At 43.7% G+C, this 20,103-nt stretch overlaps 2 protein-coding genes across 2 annotated transcripts; one reads left to right on the top strand and one right to left on the bottom strand.

Moving 5' to 3' along the window:
• Positions 1 to 2,641: 2,641 nt before the first annotated feature.
• On the bottom strand, positions 2,642 to 9,336 carry LOC146389509 (7SK snRNA methylphosphate capping enzyme-like). Its single transcript, XM_084910757.1, has 8 exons — positions 8,865 to 9,336; positions 6,583 to 6,990; positions 6,211 to 6,482; positions 5,410 to 5,707; positions 4,758 to 5,328; positions 4,474 to 4,686; positions 3,884 to 3,992; positions 2,642 to 3,195 (listed from the first exon to the last, which is right to left on the bottom strand). Exons 2-8 carry the CDS (start codon positions 6,960 to 6,962, stop codon positions 3,143 to 3,145), a joined length of 1,896 nt encoding a protein of 631 aa, XP_084766883.1. The 5' UTR covers positions 6,963 to 6,990; positions 8,865 to 9,336; the 3' UTR covers positions 2,642 to 3,142.
• A 6,467-nt stretch (positions 9,337 to 15,803) lies between these two features.
• On the top strand, positions 15,804 to 19,274 carry LOC146389508 (HLA class II histocompatibility antigen, DP alpha 1 chain-like). Its single transcript, XM_084911657.1, has 4 exons — positions 15,804 to 15,888; positions 16,527 to 16,772; positions 17,654 to 17,938; positions 18,928 to 19,274. The coding sequence occupies exons 1-4, from the start codon at positions 15,825 to 15,827 to the stop codon at positions 19,041 to 19,043; spliced, it is 711 nt and encodes a 236-aa protein (XP_084767783.1). The 5' UTR covers positions 15,804 to 15,824; the 3' UTR covers positions 19,044 to 19,274.
• Positions 19,275 to 20,103: the final 829 nt, after the last annotated feature.

The raw sequence follows: 20,103 nt of genomic DNA, 5'->3' as shown, positions 1-20,103 counted from the left end.
TGCTGCTGTTTGTACACCTCATGCTGTGTTTGCTGTTCTCTCAGAGTGTCACGTGGAGGTGGAGGAGGGGGCGGCGTCTGTCTGGCTGCCCTCCAAAACCACAGCTCAGCTGCCTGAAGACACTCGGGTGGAGTGGTGGCACCGTCCTGAGAAGCCTGACAAACAGGAGCGGCATCACAGAGACCGAGTGAAAGAAAGACGAGCGTGTGAAAAGCGGACGGTTCAGCCTGACCCTTAAACGCCCCACAGAGAGACAGACACAGCTGTGTGGCCTGGAGCCAGGGAAACATCATCGGATGGAGAGTCGTGCTGCTCACAGTTACAGGTGTTTGTTCACTGTCACTTGGTTCTCTCTGCTTTCACTTATTATTTTATGGTGTTTGTGTGTGAAGCTGTCGTGTCTCCTGCAGGGAGAGATCAGCACATCAGGAACAGAAGCAGCTCCATTGACTCCTCTGATGGCTAAAGTTTGATCTGTGTGTTCTTTGATTATTGATCAGTGATGTCAGAGTGGAGCCGGTGTGATGTTATCAATTATACTGGAAACACTTTGCTTCATTTTCTCCTACTGACCAGTTTGTGTCTTGACATTGTACTCATGTCCTGTTTAAAGCTTTGTGAGTGTCAGGTGAGCAGTGAGCATGAGTGGGAGCCGTGGACGCTGCTGCAGGAAGGCTGCATGTCATTTATTTGTATGAGTTTAATCCATTAAAGCTACTAAAGAGCTACTCAGATGTTGTTTGTGAGTCTTTCAGGTGATTCAGTTTTCACCTACAGCTCAGCTGTTACTACGGCAACAGCATGAAGATGATGAAAGGAGGATTAGACATCAGTCTGTAGTTAGCTAACACAGCTAACACACAAACTCCTGCAGCTTCCTCACCGGCTGGTACCAACGAGTCTCACCTGTGAGGTGGACTGTTACCTCCTCCTGGACCTCAGGGACACAGCAGGACTCCCCTCAGTTACTACATTCACTCATGAAAACGTCTTTAGCTGATCCTACGTTAGAAAATGATTTTAAGAATAAATGCAGTCGTGAGTATGTGTTTAAACCAGCTGGTAGACAAACAGCTTTTTGCAGCTACAGCATAATTACCTGTGTGGGTCCAGTGAGGGTCAATGACAGGACATCCTCACCTGGAGGTGCGTGACAGAAACCACAGCAGAGACCTCTGTGTTTAAGAAGTGGACGGTTGAATATTTTGTGGATGATTTTGTGGCTTGATGACTCCTTCCTCTCACTGAATGTGCCAAAAACTAAAGACAGGATTATGGATTTTAGGGAGTCTTCTTATAAGTCATCACCTACAATTATTAAAGCTGCTGATATTGGGATTGTGGAGAGTTACAAGTATTTAAGGGTTGTTGTTGACCACAAAGTGTTTTGCACCTCATGATGATGCCACTAACAAAAGGACGGTTCTTTTAAAGGAAAATTAGATCTCGTATTGTCTCATCTGAAATGCTGTCCTTGTTATACAGAAGTTGAATCTGTTGTGTCTTTCTGCATCGCTGCCTTGTTTGGCAACACGACTGAAGAACAACTTTTGGATTGCCAGAAAACTCTCAGGGCAAGACAGACTTTTAGCCATTTATACCAAACATGCTGAGGAAGGCTCATGTTAATTGCTTTAACCACCCACTTCACAGTCAGTTTGACTGAAACTTTTACATGTGCCTGCACAGCACACCTAAATATAGGAGGTCATTAGCCAGACTGACTGCATGCTTAGGTGGAAACCCCAGAGTCAAACAAATGTAATTAAATGTAAGTGTTCAGAATACTGCGCTTCTATTGCACCATGTTCATTCACTCATGAGCTGTTAAATCATGACTCTAATGGCTGAACTGCCACCCCAGCATGCAGTCAGTCCTTCTAATGACCTCATTTCAGGACACCGACCCTCGAGTGCTGGAGTGACGAGTGGACACAGCAGAGTGAGACGTTCACTCTGAGGCTATCAGCAGTCTAACACAGTGCACTACTTCCCTCTTGTGGCAAAGTTGCACAATTACACCTCCATTAAATAACTAAAAGCACCACTCTGTGTGGTGACTGAAAATCTTCTAATGAATGGATCCGTCTTTTGTTCAGAACTACAGCTCCCAGCATGCTTTTCTGCCCCTGTCATCTTAGTGTAACAGCTAACAACCCCAAAATTGACTGAATCTTTAAAGAGAAGCTGCTGAGATCCTGAAGATGTTTCAGGCTGTGAGCGGCGCGTGAAGCAGGTTGACGAGGAGCTCCTACAGGAACATCAAGTCTGCTGTGTTTGTAGTCCTCGTTCACGTCTGATCACCAGACCATCACTGGACACCTCATGTCTTCTTTGTGCACTGATTAGATCAGTTTCCTGATGTCTTCTTTAGATAAACCTGCTTGCTGCAGACCTCACATGGTGTCATGTTGGACTCCACCAGTGCTGTACTCTTGTCACTGATTCTGTTCCTCTTCCTCTGAAGGATGTGTGCTGTCCTTCTTAGAGTTGGAATGGGGAGCTTGATCCTTCAGGAAGGACCTGGAGTAGAGATGGTACTCCTCCTTGTTATGTTGTTGCAGCTTTCCACAGATCCTCTGAATTTCCAGGTCTCCATCTAACTGCTTATTAGCAGAGAGCATGAAAGAGACAATCTGAGGCAGGTTTAACAAATTTAATGCCAATTCAGGTCATATTGTGAGGAGTTCACAATATGTTGTACTTTTATACATAAAACCTGAAAGACAAATGAGCAGCCTTAATTCAGGGATTTTGAGTCAGTAGCTTTATTTTGACAGGAAAAAAAAAAAAAGCAGTGGAAGAAATATGAAAAACCACTTCCTGTGGGTATCCAGCGGCCAATAGAAATGCAGTTATTTCTTTGTGCTTTACAGTCTTATTGATCTGATCAACAACCAGTATAATCCCAGCATCAGACACATGATATCACTTCTGTGTGGGGAAATCTCATTGATTGGAAAAATCATGTTACTGGTTTAGGTGGACATGGACACCTGTACTCAACCAATCACATCCGCAGGAGTACTGCCATCCACTCAGGTTCCAGTTCTCTTTCTTCTGCTGTGCGACATCATCAGTTTGTTCAGTCACAGTTTTAATGCTGTTTCCATAGAAACAGAAGGACGCCAAAGGCGTGAGCTCATTTCTTCTGCGCAGAGCCTTTATGGAACAGGTAGATGGGCCGCTGGTTACCTGGAAACACAAGCAGACAGCTCAGATCACACACACCTGTGCAGTCTAACAGTCTTCAGGTAAACGTCTGCAGTTATTCACCTGGCCTGCTGCTGTTAACTAACAAGGCATCACCAAGGTGTGAGTGGCAGGTGTGCTCAGTGAAACTGCAGGATTTTACTGGGATATCAATCATTAGCAGTAATGCTAACATACAGTCTATGGATACAGCTAGGCTAGGTAGCATTAGCTGGCTCACATACTTCAGCATCTCTGTCACTACCCTGTGGTGGTTTCCTGTGTACCTGTATGTACAGGTGTGGTCATCCATCCACTCACACAGGCACAAGTGTCAGGCTAATGTTTAATTTTTCTTTTTTCTGGGTTGAATGAGTGTACGGCAAACATGTTTAATGGTTTATTATTTAACAGCAAGATGATTAAAATTTGAACACAACTCAGTGTTCCAACAAGACAATGATCACAAACACATCAGACCTGGTTTTGGGAGGGATAAAGCAGGCTAAAATTAAACGCCTGGAACGGCATTCCCAAAGCTCAGAGATCAACTTTATGGAAAATTTTTGGACAGGTCCATTCCCGGAAACTAACAAATTTAACTAACTCTACCGATCCTGCCAAGACGAGTGGTCAAATATGAGCCAGAATACACCGGAGCCCTGATGGGTGTGTATGTGCATGTTGTCACCTGTGTGTGTGATGAGTCTGTAGGAGCTGAAGCCCACGCTGTCCGTCAGGTAGGAGGTGAACTGTTCAGGCCTGAGCCTCAAACTCCTGTAGTGACTGAACGTTGTTTTCTGAAAAACCACAGAAATGAAATTTTTACTGGATACACGTGCTGCTGAATGTTCTTAGATGTATATACACAGAAGCACAGATATTTACAGACGCTCCCTGCATGTGCGTTTAGTGAACCAGTACCCATGAATAAATTCATTCTTCTGCCAAAATGCTCAAAGTGTTGCAAAAGAATACACAAGAACACTTTTACTAACAAAGTTAATCCAAAATATCAGATCATAGTTACTCATAGCCTTTGATCTTTTAGGAAACCATTACGACTCTAAAGGACCGGACTGTGATAGACACACAGTGTTGAGCACCGTCACTTTCTGTTGCTGTTATCTCTATATGTAAAATCTGATCTTTATACGTGTGAATACTTCCTGCTGTCATCGATCGCACTGTGTCAGAAGGATGAGCAAAGGACAGATGCTGTTTCTCTCTCACACACACACACTAACTGCATATGATTATATTCATGTTGCTAGGCGTTACCGAGGCTCTCTTGCTGTGGCAGTAGCTGCTCCATGGTTGTGGCTCCAGGATAAATATTCCACCTGGCGACAGGCTCTGATAGGCTCGTTTGAATAGTCTAACCACACCTGCGTCACCTGACTGCAGCTGCACCCACTTGGTTACGTTGAGACACATGATGACATCATAATGGCCCCGCCCAGGCCAAGCTTCACGGTCTGAGACGTAGTCGCCCTGTGGGAGGAGTCACAGAGGTGAGCGGTGGCTGGACACCAGCGAGGGGTCTGATGGAGAGTGAGACTCACCTGGATGAAGGTGATGTTACTGGGGAACCTGGAGGAGGAAGAGGATGAAGGAGAGAGAAGGGGAGGAGCTGAGAGAGGGCCCCGACTCACCCTGAAGGACAGAGGGAAGGAGAGGAGGGAGAGAGCCTGTTGGAACTCCTTCATCAACTCCTCCTGCCCCTCCTCCCCTTCCTGTTCGGGAGGAGGCGGGGCTACCGTGTCTTTCCTCTTCCCTCTGTCCTCCACCACCATGTCATGTGACAGGAAGTGTCTAATGTTCTGTATGGCGGCACGGACGAGCTGCTTGTCTAGCTCCACCCCCAAGATGTGGGTGGGGTTAAATCTCCGGGCAACAGCCAGTGTCATGTGACCAGTGCCGCAGCCTACGTCCAGAACCGTCTTGTCTCTGAACCAATCAGCTTCAAGGACCCGGAGCCTTGGGTCTTCCTCTGCCCCAACCCGCCCCTCCCACTTGTCTCCATAAAAACCTTGGTAGCCATAGTAACGGCTGTGGTTCCCGTACTGGTAGCGGTGTTTGTCCTTCTTCTTCTTCTCTCTGGGGTTAGTGGAACCAGTCTGAGGTCCTCCACACCTGCAGGACGTGTACAGATGTCATGTGATGAAGACACCCAATCAGATCACAGTGATTACTCAGTTTAGACGACACACTCACCTGGCAGCTTTAGCCCCTCCCACTAACGGTGTCTGGAATTTGCTTGGCTGAGCTGCAGTCGTTGTGACAATGGTGGTTCCAGCACCATCTGCCGACCTTGTCGAGGTGGTGCGTCGCCGCTTTCGTTGCCGCCCGTCACCCTGGCTCCCAGGCTTGTGGGGGGGGCCAGGTGGAGGGTGGGTGTGCCTCCTGGGCAGGATGGGGGACGGGGCCACGTCGTCTCGGCAGGTGATGGCAGTGTTGAGCTCACAGGGGAGAGGAGATGGAGGAACGCTGCCCTCTTTGTTCAACAACGGTACTGCAGGCAACAAAACAGACGTCCATGCAGACTTCACTCAGGTGGACTCTGCAGGTAGAACAGCTGCAGCCAGGTACGAGCGAGTGTAAGGACACAGGCCCACCGGTTGTTTTCTCAGTTTATGTGTACACACCACACCGGTTCATCCACTAAGTTCAGAGCCGTTGTTACGGTTCATGTCTGATTTAAAACTACAGACTCAAACCAGACATTCACAGGAAGGAGTACAAAAACGATCAGTGCGCTATGCAGATCAATTATTACAGTTATACAGAGGAACCTTGGACTGCGAGGAACTACAGATATGAATAACCCGCAAAACGAGCAAAAAACTGAAAAAAAAAAGTAACTAATAACCTGCTGCATCGCATTATTGCATTAAATATGAGAGCGCCTCCCTGATATCTTGATGAACATCTGAAAAAAAACTGTAGATTTACTGTGTGAGCTGCTGCAGTTTCCTGCTCGTCCACCGGGTGTCAGTAAAGCTGCAGGTGTCTCACCTCTGAATCCACCTGTGTGGGGAAACAGCGGCGCTGCTGCCACCTCCTTCTCTCCTTCGCCGCCGTCCCCTCCTCCTACTTTGTGGTGTCGGGTCCTGTGCTTCCTCTTGGACTTCAGTGGGGACAGCAGGACCCCTCGTCCATCCTCACCCCCCTTTCCCCCTCCCTTCAGGTTCAGAGGATCAGTGATGTCACGAGGCACCAGGATCTCTACGGGGTCTTCGCCCCGTGACGGCAGGGGTGAGCACTTTGGTGTCTCCTGATTGGTTGTTCTGAAGAAAAGGGGAAGAGCATAAAGGTGGTGTCAGTGTTAAATCCTGCAGCAGTGACGTTATATTGATCTCTGAATGAATCCACCAATAACCTCCTCACCTGTTTACTTCCTCGTCCAACAGCGAGTTCAGGTTCAGCGGGTCAAAGATGTTCCCGCCCAACAGGAAGTGACTCGGTAACACAGACTCTGACAGACTGTCGCTGTTGGCGCGGCGTCGGCGCTTGGTCAGCCCCTTGAAGCCCACGCCCATGGAGTAACGCCTCTTCCCGATTCGCTGAGTCGATGGAGGAGGAGGAGGCGGCGCCGGAAGGGCCGGCTGGCTGTCGTCAGGCGGCTGGAGGCCATTTTTAGCCCGGATGATGGGGAGGGGTTTAGCCAGCTGCGGCTGCTCTGATAGACTGATGGCAGCGGGGAAGACGGGGCTGAGTCTGATGGGCGTCTCATGGGTGAGGACCGCCTCTTTGTCCACTGACATCATCTTCTGCCGTCTAGCCAATCACAGTGACCTGCAAAAGAAGAAGGGGGTGGAGTCAGATTCAGCAACTTAAGATAAACCATGAGACACAAATGTATAATAATTACTAAATTATTGATCGTAACCTCATTAATGAAGCTCTATTAGAAGAGTGAATACAAACAGAAAAAACCCAGCTGAACCTGAACTCAGCACCAAAAGTTTTATTATCCATTAATTGTGTTTTCATCCTCACTCAGGGTTTTATTTCTTTATCCGTTTAGTTTGGTTTTTTGCTTTTCCCATTTTCAGGTTCTTCTTTATTATTGAGGAAAAATTTTCATGTAAAGCTAAAAGAAAATTTAAAATGTACCCATTTCAGATAGACTTCGCAGGGGAAACCTGACAACCATTGAGTTTAAAAACAGCAGCTGTTTTTAAACAATAAATTATGTTCTTGTGTAAAAGTGATGAATGTTATCAGTTACTATGAACACGCTGCACTGTAACAGAGAGTGTTTGATAGTTCAGCAAACTAACCACTCTGCTGCCCGCTTAGCTAACAGTGTTTGTCCCAGGTTTGCTCCTGTCAAACAAAGCGAACTTGTCTCTCTCCCTCCTAAAGTGGGATTCATGTTCATGGTTAAATCTGCGCTGTAGGCACATCGTAACATGACCTCCACCTCTAACTACACATCACATCGACACAGCCTGGAACAACCGCGATTAGTCTGTTTGGGACCGTCATTTCCCCCTGCACATTCCTGGATCAGCTGGAAGGGAGAAAGCCAAACTGCAGGGATAAACATTCACACACGTGTGAATGCTGGCAGCACCGCCCGTCAAACACCATCTGCACACAGACCTTAAGCTCATTCTGCATTAACCTGAGCTCCACTCCTGAGGATCCACGGGATCAGATATTTACCCTGAAACACCGGAGGGACGTTTAAACTCAAAGTTTTCTAAAAAACTCATTTTAAAATTATCCTCAGTGCCAGAAAAACACATAGAAGGAGCCCAAACTTCATCCCTAAAAGGACTTTAAGTATAAGTGCCATAAGGAAGAGCATCTTTCAATGAAAGCAGTTTTGAGGGAAATCTGAGCTGAAACTGGGATGAATGACCCTCAGCACCAACTTAAGCTTGAACTTTCTTTTATAACCTGCCTCCATCACACAGCCAATCAGACATCCTGCCACCTCTGCTTTGCATCCTGATGGTTTCCAGAAATTTGTATGTAACCTGACAACTTTAGTTTTCTTTGGGCTGACATCCTCCCAATCAGACTGCGATGTGTGCTAACATTAAAAGACGCGGATCTGTATGACGATAAAAACTCATCGAGCATCTTCTATTTCCCCTGAGGCTGTAATCAGTGAACAATATTGATCAATGAATGACTTGTGAAATATGTATAAAATCCCACACACTGAGGGGACGAGTTCACGCTCCCTCTGAGGGAAACAAACGTTAAATTCAAACGTCTCTTGCTGAAACCTTATTAGATGGGTGTGTGTTAATGCCCCTCAGCAGGCTTCCGGAGGGCAGCCAAACAGGGACAAAGTTGTCATATTATGGAGGGCGCTGAACAAGGCTTTAGTGATAAATGAGCAGAATAAGTAAATTTCAGAGGGGTGAACGAGACAAAAACTGCATCTCAAACGTAACTGTGACCTCCTGAAGGAAGTTCAACATCCTGATGTTTCAAAGTAAAAGCACATCCATGAGTTATTTCTGATTAGTGCGTCAAAGTGTCACTTTTATTTGTGACTCTTACTTTGAAGAATAATCGAAATAAAAATTCTTACAAATATCGTTAAAGCAGCATTGATTTAATCTGATTACTTCAAAGTTCTTGACTCAAACAAATCAGGCAAACGTCGTCGATCAATAATCAATCACTGACTGGTCGATTATACTCACAGTGTCCTCCAGAGATCACCGTCCGCCGTCCAGACTTCACCCTCCGAGTCTTTGAAATATCCGGTTTATGTTTTTGTCAGCGCGTGTGCGTGCGTGCGCCCCCAAAATCCCGAGGAAACCCCGTCCTAGCCCCGCCCCCGTTGCTCACTCCGCCAATCCCTGCGAGCCCTCATGAATAATTCAATTGCACTACGAGAAACAAACACAGTTAGCTTCTGCAGCTAGCCGCCTAGCACGGAGCAAACACACACGCCCCTCAAAGATAAACAAGTCCCGAAACACCACCGGAAACCCGCTGTGTGCATGAACACAAGCCCGCACCCAGCTCCCCGTGCATGTGCCTGTCAGTGTGCGTGTGCTCTGTAACGGCCCGTGACTTCAACTATAACAGTAGACTTCTGCTACGACTAGCTACTAACTGCTAGCTGCCTTCATCGTGCTCAGATACTCGAGCTCGCGCTCTTATACGCCACGGCAGGGACCTCGTGCTCGACCGCAAAAGTGACCAATCGCGTGCGAAGTTGAGCCCCAGCCTTCACGGGATCTGCGATGTTGATTGGGCGCTATCCGGGGAGGGCGGGCGAATGGAGCGAGGAGAGAGGTGTCCTGAGCAATGCCTGACTAGAAAGGCGAGCACAGCGGAAAACAAACGGCGTAACGGTGAAAATTAACGGTTCACCGGGCGGTGTCCGGCAGCTGCACGTGTTAACACAGATAGTTAATGAGTCTAATAAAGTTTCAGCAAGAGACGTTTGAATTGAACGTTTGTTTCCCTCAGAGGGAGCGTGAACTCGTCCCCTTATTGTGTGGGATTTTATACCCTCAGTTTTGCTCTGAAGGAAATATAAACTCCCTATATCCGATCATATCCTCCAGGATGACAGATTAATCCAAATAAATCATTTAGGTGAATAGTGGGAAAGTTTTAGGATCAGTAGAGATGTGACGTTTGTTGGTCAATCAGAGCAGAAGACATCCTGAGAGGTGAAACGAGATCACTGGTGGCTCACATGTTTCCTCCCACATACATGTGGTTTTCATCATGTTATCACTGAGTTCAGACACCAGAAACAGTACTCTGCAAGAGCAGGTTGTCAGGTGTTATCGTGCTGCAGATCCATCAGAGGTTCTGTGCTTTTAAACTTTTAACTTTAAGTGCTTTTAAAGTTTCTCATCTCAAAGCTGAAGCTGACGTTCTCTGATGTTTGAGGCTTTTCCTATTTTGCAGACAATTTTTTTTCTGTTATGACCATTTGTCTTTTTGATTGCGATTATTTTTTTTTATTCTTTTAAGTTTTATTTCCTTCTTCTCTTGATTGCTGAATGAATCTGCCCTGCTTCAGGCTAGCATGGGGATAGGAGCAGAACAATAACACCACTGTTCTTTCACAGATTAATTTTGGATGCACAGTTTGATTTATTGAGTAAATGAAGTACATCTTTAATGCTGGGTCTCAGTTTGTCTTCATCATAAAGCAAAGATGGTGTAGTAAATCACAGGAGCAGTATGTGATTTGATTTTTTGTCTTTAACTCTGTGTGTTACAGACCACAAGCGATGGCTTTATTGGTCAGAAAATTGAAACCTGTTGAAAATAAATTGAAAAGTTCAGATCCATGCCCCCGTTCCCGGTCGTGTTATCTAAACCGACCGAGTGGGCCACATTGGTCTGTTTGGCCGGTCAGTTCTGGCCCACGTGCCATATGTTTGACACCTCTGCCTTTGTGAGGTGAATCATCATGGAGGCCACACTCCCTGAGGCTTCATATTTGCAGGTTTGTCTTGAACAGCGCAAGATTTTTATGGTACTTCATGTTTTCCTGTTTCAGAAAGTGAAGCTGCCTGCACGTGACTGAGTTTACATTCATCTGTTTTATCCAGATTAAGAGAGAGCAACAGACCCACTCATCCACTCATAGACATTTCACAGCACTGTGAGCCTGCAGCTGCACCGCCTCACATTTTAGATTTTAGATTCAAGGACATGAAAAAGTTAAGATGTAATACATGTTCCACTAAGGCCAGAGTTTACTACAGTTTAGACAGACTGAGAAGTACTTTTACTTTGAGTACTGTTTTGAGGTACTTTGACTATTGATGCTTTACATGAAAATTTAAATATATATGCTTGAATATTTCCATTTTATGTCACTTCTAAAAAAAAAGAAGAGAAATCTACTTAAAAAAAATCTTTTTAAGAAGCTTTATTCTCACTGCTGGTTTCCTTTCCTCAGTTTATGTTTCCTTGTCTACTTCTGCCCACTGACGCAGTGCCAGACTTCATAATGAATGAGGTCGAGCTCCTAAAATGCACCAGGAGGACCAAAGAGAGGAGGTACAGAAGAAAGGCAGCCATTGCAGGTAAATAGCTACGAATTACTTTAGAAGTATGATTGAATAAAACTAATTTATGAGAATAAACATTTAAACTAAAAACATTTTAATTCACAAGGATGAAGCTTCAAATAGCTGAACTCCTGGGATCAATAACTCATTGAAAAATTGATCACAACACCTAATCACATCAGAAAAGTGCCATGCCACCACCTGCCATGCCTCAGCCAGAGGTCTCCGCACCTGTTGGCCCTGCCACGCCAGCTGGAGGTTCAGCTGAGCCCGTCCAGCATCCTGCGGCTGCCACGCTGTCGCCTGCAGCGCCCTCGCCTGGTCCAGCCTCGACCCAGCCCGAGGTCGTCGCCACGCCTGGTCCAGCCTCATCTGGTCCGGTGCCCGCCAAGCCATGTCTATGGAAACCCACCAAGGCCGCTGGTTGGATATCATCACCGTTGTGGGCGGCCTCCTGATCTGCTCCATCGCTGCTGTTGGACCAGCGGCCGGCCTCCTGAACTGTGTCAGCAAGGTCGACCCCCTGATCCGCCTGACTTTGGACTCTTGTGCCATCGGCCTCCAGGTCGGACACCTGAACTGCTTTGCCATGAACTCCTTTTCTGCCAAGATCATGGTCGCCTTCCTGAAACAGGGTCTCGGACTCTTATGCCCTTGTGTTTGGACTGAGTGCTTCAGATTCTTTGTTTTTTGTGGTTTTGTTTCAGTTAGTCTGTGTGTTTCTGTTCATTCCTTGTTAGGTTGTCCAAGTTTCATGTCTAGGTTTTTCTTGTTGTTTATTTAGTTCTTTCAGTTTAGGTTGATGTTAGTTTACTTCAGTTTGCTGTCCTTTCTTTGTACCTTTTTTACCAGCCTTATTAAACGGCTCGCTTTTTGTTAATATTCAAGTTTTCTTCCACGTTCTCTGTGTCTGCATTTTTTTTTTTATTTATTTATTTATTTTTAGAAAGAGGGGCAATACATATTAATGAACATTTTAACAAATGTAAATATGCCAGATTATAGCCTTGGGCTAATTTCCATCTGCAGACCCTCTGGCAGGTTGGTGTTAAACACAAGTTAGTAAAAACATACAGAGACACTATTTACAGGTCATGTGACAAGGACAAAAACAGTGATCACATTATACTAGAACAAACAATGACAAGGAGAGTAGACACAGAGGACAGTATAGATAACAATAACGGAAACACATCAATTATATTGCACAAACCCCAATATTGTACATGCCCTGACCGTCGTGATATTGTGCTCACCCATTGCACTAACAGTTGTTTCCCTTTTTGTAATACACTAACTCTTTTCCCCGTCCAATATAAAACATGATTATTAAACATGATTACATATTTGTGTCCCTCAGCTGCCCTTTTAAGTGACTCTTAGATGGGTAGACTTGTACTTCCCTCACTGACAGTGGAAGACTATTCCAGAAGCTCACTCCCTGATATGACAGAGGATTCTGTGAGAAGGTGGTCCGCCTGAATGCCAGTTCACAATCACCTCTAACAGTGGCTCGAGTCAGTCGAGACCTGGCAACACTGCTAGACTTTTGTTTAATAAAATCACTCATTGGTGGAGGTGCCAGACCATGTATAACTTTGTATATTAGACAGGCAGATTTAAATAATTTGAAATTAGTAAAATTCAAAAACTTGTATTTTTCTAAAATTTGACAATGGTGATATGAAAAAGGTTTTTTATCTAATATTTTCAATGCTCTTTTGTAGCATACTTCGATTGGCCCAATAGTAGCAGAGCTCGTATAGCACCAACTTGTAATACAATATTCAATATGAGCCGGTATCATAGAATGCAGGAATGTAATCGCTGCTGTGTCTGTTAATGATGTGCGGATATGTCTAAAGTTCTGTATATTAACATTTACAGTTTTCAATACTTTTTTAATGTGTTTTTTAAAGGATAATTTAGAGTCTAGTAGCACTCCCAAATACTTAAATTCCTCAACATTAATTAATTCTTGTGCACCCAAGCAGACTTTTACTGCAGCCACGGTTGTTTTAGGTTTACTAAAAAACATTGATACGGTCTTTTTAAAATTAAGGCACAAGCATGAGTCATTCAGCCATTTTTGTAAATCATGTAATGCCAGTGAAAGCTGATGGGCTGCATCATCAGCAGTTTTGGCTTGCGTAAAAATTACCGTATCATCCGCATAAATAATCGTGTCCACATTTTTGCACACATTAGGCAAGTCATTTACATAAAGTGAAAATAACAGGGGGCCTAGAATTGAACCCTGGGGGACACCTTGCGTACAGTAAAAATAGGGTGACTTGCTATTCTTTATTTGCACGCATTGTTTTCTATCTGATAGATAAGACTGTATTGATGTGGGTCCTCCACATCAAATTCCTACAGTCTGCCTCTGCTGGACTGTGACAAAAAGGTGAAAAAAACCAAGCATATTTTAATTGAAACTATCAGAAAAACACAAGATGTGTCATCAGCAGGGGTCAAAGTTCACATGCAGTGATGCAGAGGAGGGATAAATAATAATTTATAAATATCAATAATCTCTTTTGTGAGATACTTTAGTTTCAGGCTGTGATCAGGTGAACTGCTGCTGCTCTGTGTGGGTTAAACTGAGGTCGGTAAGATCAAAGCTTGTGTTGCCTGGCCTCCTATACGGGGCTTGTTATATAGGTGTGAAGGTGTCATCTGTGAATGCTGAGTGAAAATGAGACTCATCATCATCACTGTAAAATTTAAATGCTGTCCTTCATGTGACATCACACTGACCATGAACAGTACAGCTGCTCAGCACTGTGAGCACACCTCTTTCAGTTCAGCACAATAACCTGAACCCAAGAATGAACTGATTAGAGTTTAAAGGTCAAAGGTCACTGTGGCCTATCATTTCTTAAGGACACATCATCACATGAAGAGCAGCTCTGTGTTTACAGAGCAGACGCACTAATGAAGCTGTTATTTTTTTGTGCGCAACACAGACTTTCTGTGCGCACAGACCGTGCCAGCAGTGCGCAATTGCGCAGGTGCGAAGCTTAGAGGGAGCATTGCTCACCCTCAACCTTTTCCTGTTTCTTCCTCCTTTGTGAGTCTAACTGCACCGAAACTTCCAAAAAGAACGTCACAGTGTTTGAATTAAAGAAATAACTTTTAAAAATGCATGAATCAAGAGTGACACCATCTAAGAGAGTTGAGCCAAAAGAGCTGAATCTGAGAAACGAGCTGGACCTCCTTCACTAGCTGCTGGAGAACACCTGAGATCAGCTTTCACTCAGGTCAAACAATGTAGTGCTCAACAAATCTACCAGTTAAAAAAAACCCCAAAAACGTATAAAATCTCATGATGTAACGCATGAAGTAACCATGTAAATATAAATATATTTACATAAAGAGCTGATGTCAGATGAACACGTGGTTTTAATAAATATTTTACAGGAATTAAAACAACAACATAAAGATCAAGAACACAAAAATGTCTATAGTTATAAAACACTAAGGTGAACTAAAACTCTGTAACTGTGTGATTCTGGTGGTTTTCTTATGTTAATTCAGTAGATCATGTTTATCAGTGTGAAACTGAAACTGCTTCAGACACATTTGCTTTAACTCCACCCTCACAAACACCCGTCCACAGTCACAGGCCGACCCTCCGCCTACTTGTTCCTGTTTCTTTCAAATTCCAACACGAGTAATAAAAGGAAACTTTTCACACATGATCTGTTTTACACGACCTGCATAAAACAACAGCGTTAAAACACTGGAGTGAAGTGACATGAACATTTTGTAGTCCGCCTTCTGCAGATTGTAGCTTCTATTGTGTTACCAGTGTGACGCTGTAATGGAGTCTGAGTGTAGGTGCAGTTGGACCCTCAGTGCACTGCTTATCTCTTGTCCTAAGTCCTTATTGGTCCTCCTTCACACCTGTCCTTCACCTCGTACCATTTTCCACCAAGAACAAGGAAAAGTGGTTCGGAAAAGCAGATAAGAGTTCATTTTTTTTGGACTCTTCAAACGTAAAGCAGGTTTATTTAGGAAACATCTTTATCGCTCCTCAGAGTAAACATTTGTTAGTGCTCATCATGTTCCTAATAATATGTCTTAACATCTTTAACAGGCATGAATGATCCTTAGAGATAGCAGTGTCTTCAGAGGAAGCTCTGAGTGAGAATTATGGTTTAAACAGCCCCAACAAAGATGGCGCTGAAAGGGCTCATAAAGCTCTGTGAGACTTTTATTGGTCAGACTCTAAATGAAGGAGCTTCAGGTATCACCAGATAGTACCCAGAGTTGACTATATTGGGACAGCAGGAACATTGGTTAGACAGTCTGAATAAATGAGATGTTACTAATGTTGTTTCCCACAGGTGAGAGGAGAGAGGAAAGGAAGAGAGGAAGTCTTATTCTGAAAGTCTTGACAGCATTCAGTACTTTGTGGTTTGGTGACAGAGCAGGCCTAGAGCTGGTTCAGCCTCTCAGAGCCTGATGATGTTTCAAACTCCTCCTGGAATTACAGAGATGCCTGGTCACTGATGACATCATGTGGTCCCTGCTCTGTGATTGGCTGCTGTATGTGTTCGAGCTCACAGAGCTTCAGAACGTGTGAGAGTCACAGAGCTGCTGCTGCTGATGAAGATGAAGGTGTGGGTGCTGCTCCTCGTCCTGTCCTCAGTCCTCTGTGTCTCTGCTGATTGTGAGTCTCTGATTCACTCATGAACTCTTGTATTTTAGCCCTTTTATGCATGGTGAACTGATTTACTGATGTGAGACTGGTTAAGTAGTCTCACAGTAGTTTATCTTTGGCAGCACAGAACAGATCGGACACCAGTAACCACACGTGTGGCACTGCTTTAGTTACTAACAGCATGAAAGCGTGCAGCTGGGGTGGGTTGTAAAGGGGCTTGCTGTGTTTGTCTGATGTTACCCAAGTTACCAGATGTGTGTGATGTGTCCAGCGCTGGGCGGCCTGAGTAAAGAGCGAGACTTAAAAATCTGAAATAAATAAATAAAAGCTGTGTGACAGGAAGTTACAAACTTTGGTCAAATATGTAACATGTTCTCATACCACATTGTAAAAAGTCAAACAGCGTCACTTTTCAGCAACATTTAAACATATATGTTTGTTGTAGACTCGTAAATCAAAGGGAATGATTTTCAGCACTGAAGGGTGTCACCAAAATACCAAGGTCAGCTAGTTTAAATGAAACTTCTATTTGAAGTTTGATGAACTGTCCTGCATGAAAGGGTTTAAGCTCTGATAGGTGACTGGCTCATATGAACCTGACGGACACTGACTCCACCCTCTGTTTCTCTCCTCCTAACACCATGAAGCTCTGCATGGGGACAACTGGATCAGCGGCTGTTCAGATACTGATGGCGAGGCCGTGAGGATACTTGATGATGAGGCAGTCTGGTACGCCGACTTTAACAAACAGACAGGAATCTATCCTCTGCCCCCCTTTGTAGATCCCATTACCTTTCCAGGTCAATATGAACAAGCTGTGGCTGATCAACAGGTCTGCAGACAAAACCTGAAGACGATTCGTCAGGCTATGAAGGACATCCCCAAAGAACTGGGTAAACATGAATCACCAGTCCACATGTAAAGAGCAGAAACATTCAGAGAGTGGAGTTCAGTGAAACATGCTCAAACATGAAGCATCAGTTTTATGCCAGATAAATGAAGATTTCAGAGGCTGACAGGTTAGATCATTAAAGACACTTTAGGTAAACTGCAGTCAACATCAGACTTTTGATTTGTCGATTGTTTGAATTTCAGGATGAAACCATTTTAAGCAGTCATGATTGGCTTCATCATGTTCTCATACGTTTGTTGTCATCATACCGACAGTGGACAACATACAGTGATGGTCTTCTTTGAAAGCAGAGAAGCTTCAATATTCACCAGATTTACAGCTTTCAGATAAAATCACACAAAGATGATCTGAGCAGAAACATTTTCATCACATCTTTGGCGAACAAATGCAAACGCTGTGACCTTTATTGTCACTGAATTCCAGGTTTGTATTCATATCAGTAGTTCTCTTTATTTGGTGTCCAGAATGTACCAGCACAAACCTGCAAACATTAATCAGAAGTATTTTAATATCAGGAAACACTATCCAGCACCTGATCTCATCAAGATCATTCACACACACTGTGCTGCAGTGTTTAATAAATCTACTCAGGAAACAACAGGTTTTATCCTCAGTGACAACAACATCCATGAAGACCAGAACATCTGAACTCTTAGAGGTGAAACACAAACAGAACTTCAGCTCGCAATCACACACTGCTCAAAGTGTTTCACCCTGTGAGTTAAATTCATTTTAGAGAAAAAAACAACAACAACTGCCACAGAGTCAGTGCAGGTCCTGTACATACTGACTCTTTGTTGCAATGCTGTTGCATATTCAGTGCAGTGGTGTTGTGAGTAACCTGTACATGTTTGTGCACAGATCCTCCTTCCAGCCTGATCATCTACACAGTACTAAATTTGGAGCTCGGAGTCCAAAACACTCTGATCTGTCATGTGACTGGTTTCTATCCTGCTCCTGTCAACATCACCTGGACCAAAAACGAGCAGAAGGTGACAGAAGGAGCAAACACCAGCGTTCCCTTCCCCAACAAAGATGGTTCCTTCAAACAGACGTCCAGACTGGACTTCATCCCAAAGCAGGGAGACGTCTACAGCTGCACTGTGGAACATGTGGCCCTGATGCAACCAATGACCAAATTCTACGGTGAGAAAATTTTAATCAGTTTGTTTTACATTGTACAGTTTGACAACAACAGTAATCTCAAGTTGCTTTATATTCTAAGGTAAATCAACAATATCAGAGAGAAAACCTTTAACAAAAAGGAAAGTTTTAAGACTGATCTTAATCTACCAGTACTACTATTTGATATTCTACTTTTAAATACTCTAGGAACAACAAGTAAGCCTGCAGTGCGAGAGCGAAGTGCTCTTATAGGGTGATATGGTACTACAAGGTCATTAAGATAAGATGGGGCCTGATTATTTAAGACCTTGTATGTGAGGAGCAGGATTTTGAATTCTGGATTTAACAGGAAGCCAATGAAGGGAAGCCAAAACAGGAGAAATCTGCTCTCTCTTTCTAGTCCCTGTCAGGACTCTTGCTGCAACATTTAGGATTAGCTGAAGGCTTTTCAGGGAGTTTTTAGGACATCATGATACTAATGAATTACAGTCGTCCAGCCTGGAAGTAATAAATGCATGAACTACTTTTTCCGCGTCACTCTGAGACAGGATATTTCTAACTTTAGAGATGTTGCGGAAATGGAAGAAAGCAGTCTTACATATTTGTTTAATATGTGCATTGAAGGACATGTCCTGGTCAAAAATGACTCCAAGGTTCCTCACAGCATTACTGGAGGCCAAGGTAATGCCATCCAGAGTATGAATCTGCTTAGATACCATATTTCTAAGATTTTCAGGGCCGAGTACAATAACCTCAGTTTTATCTGAATTAAGAAGCAGAAAGTTAGCGGCCATCCAGGTCTTTATGTCTTTAAGACATTCCTGTTGTCTTGTCTTCTTTCACAGATAAATATAACTGAGCATCAGCTGCATAGTAATGAAAATGATGCAGTGTTTTCTAACAATATTGGCTAAAATGAAAAGTATAGTTCCCAGCACTGAACCCTGTGGGACTCCATGAGTGTTTCCAGATGTGAAGGTTCACATTACTCTCTGTGTTTCTGTCTGCAGCTGTGGAGAACTCTGATCTCATTCTTGGACCTGCCATGTTTTGTGGAGTGGGTCTGACTGTCGGTGTCCTCGGTGTGGCAGCAGGAATCTTCTTACTCATCAGAGGAACCGAGTGACAATGAATGGCCGGGGCTGATGTTTGAATAAATCTGAGCAGTTTGTAATCTGATTACACAGATCCTGAAGTTTTACCTCTGCCAGCAGAGAGCATCTTCACATTAACTGCTGCTCTTTATTGAATTTTTTTTACATCCCGATATTTTATATGCTTTATTACATATTAAACATCAGAGAACAGTGATGTGAACCAGAAGGCTTTTTGTTTCATTAAAGATTTATTGATTTATTGATTTGAGTTCATTTATTTTCATCTCAGTTCCTTTCATTTTGTTATCATGTTTTTATTTATTGTTGTAATTATTGATGATAAAATGTGATTGCACTATAAGATGTTCTTCTACAACAACCAGTCAGAGTGCAAAGATTCCCCGATTCAGTGTTGTGTCACTGAATGCTGGAACAGAAGGCAGTTTGGTCTGTCTGAGCTCAGATGAAGGAAATACTGAAAAGCCCTGTTTTTGAATTCTCACTGAGAGCTCAGAATAAGTTTTCTGCCTTCAAACTACACTTTATTTAACTGTGATCAATAATTATTGATTTATTTATTGATTTATAAGTCCATCTTGTTAAAAAAGCCAAAAACAGATTCTGAGTGATTCATTTAAATACAAAATGAAACATTCGGGCTGACTGAAGATATATTTGAGCTCTGCTGGTGCTGGTGGATCTTTGAGTGCAGGTTGGGGAGTCTGGTGGAAGGTGATCCATTCGCCTTCTTTCTTTCTTTCAGACCAGTTTTATAAGATGTTCCTTAAAGGTGTGATATGTAGAGAGCTCCTTTATTGTCATTGGTGAACTAGTCCAGTGTTATTGGGGTCTAACAACCCAAGGTTGGATCATGTGCAATGGTGGAGATGAGAAAACAGTCACTTAGAGATAAGTCAAATAAAAACCTGCATTTTGAGCTCTAGTAGATTTTTCTTCTTTATCAGCTGATCGGCAGATTAAACTGAATACAACAAGGCATAAGCTGATGCTTCACAAGTTATCTGACCAATTTTCAACCACCAGACTCTATAAAGCTAGCGTAAAAGGTCAAATTCAGTGAGAGAATTT

This window comes from Perissodus microlepis, chromosome 3 (genome assembly GCF_051167445.1).
Source record: "Perissodus microlepis isolate ML-2025 ecotype Zambia chromosome 3, ASM5116744v1, whole genome shotgun sequence".
Taxonomy (NCBI): Eukaryota; Metazoa; Chordata; class Actinopteri; order Cichliformes; family Cichlidae; genus Perissodus; species Perissodus microlepis.
This window is presented reverse-complemented; position numbering and strand designations above follow the sequence as displayed.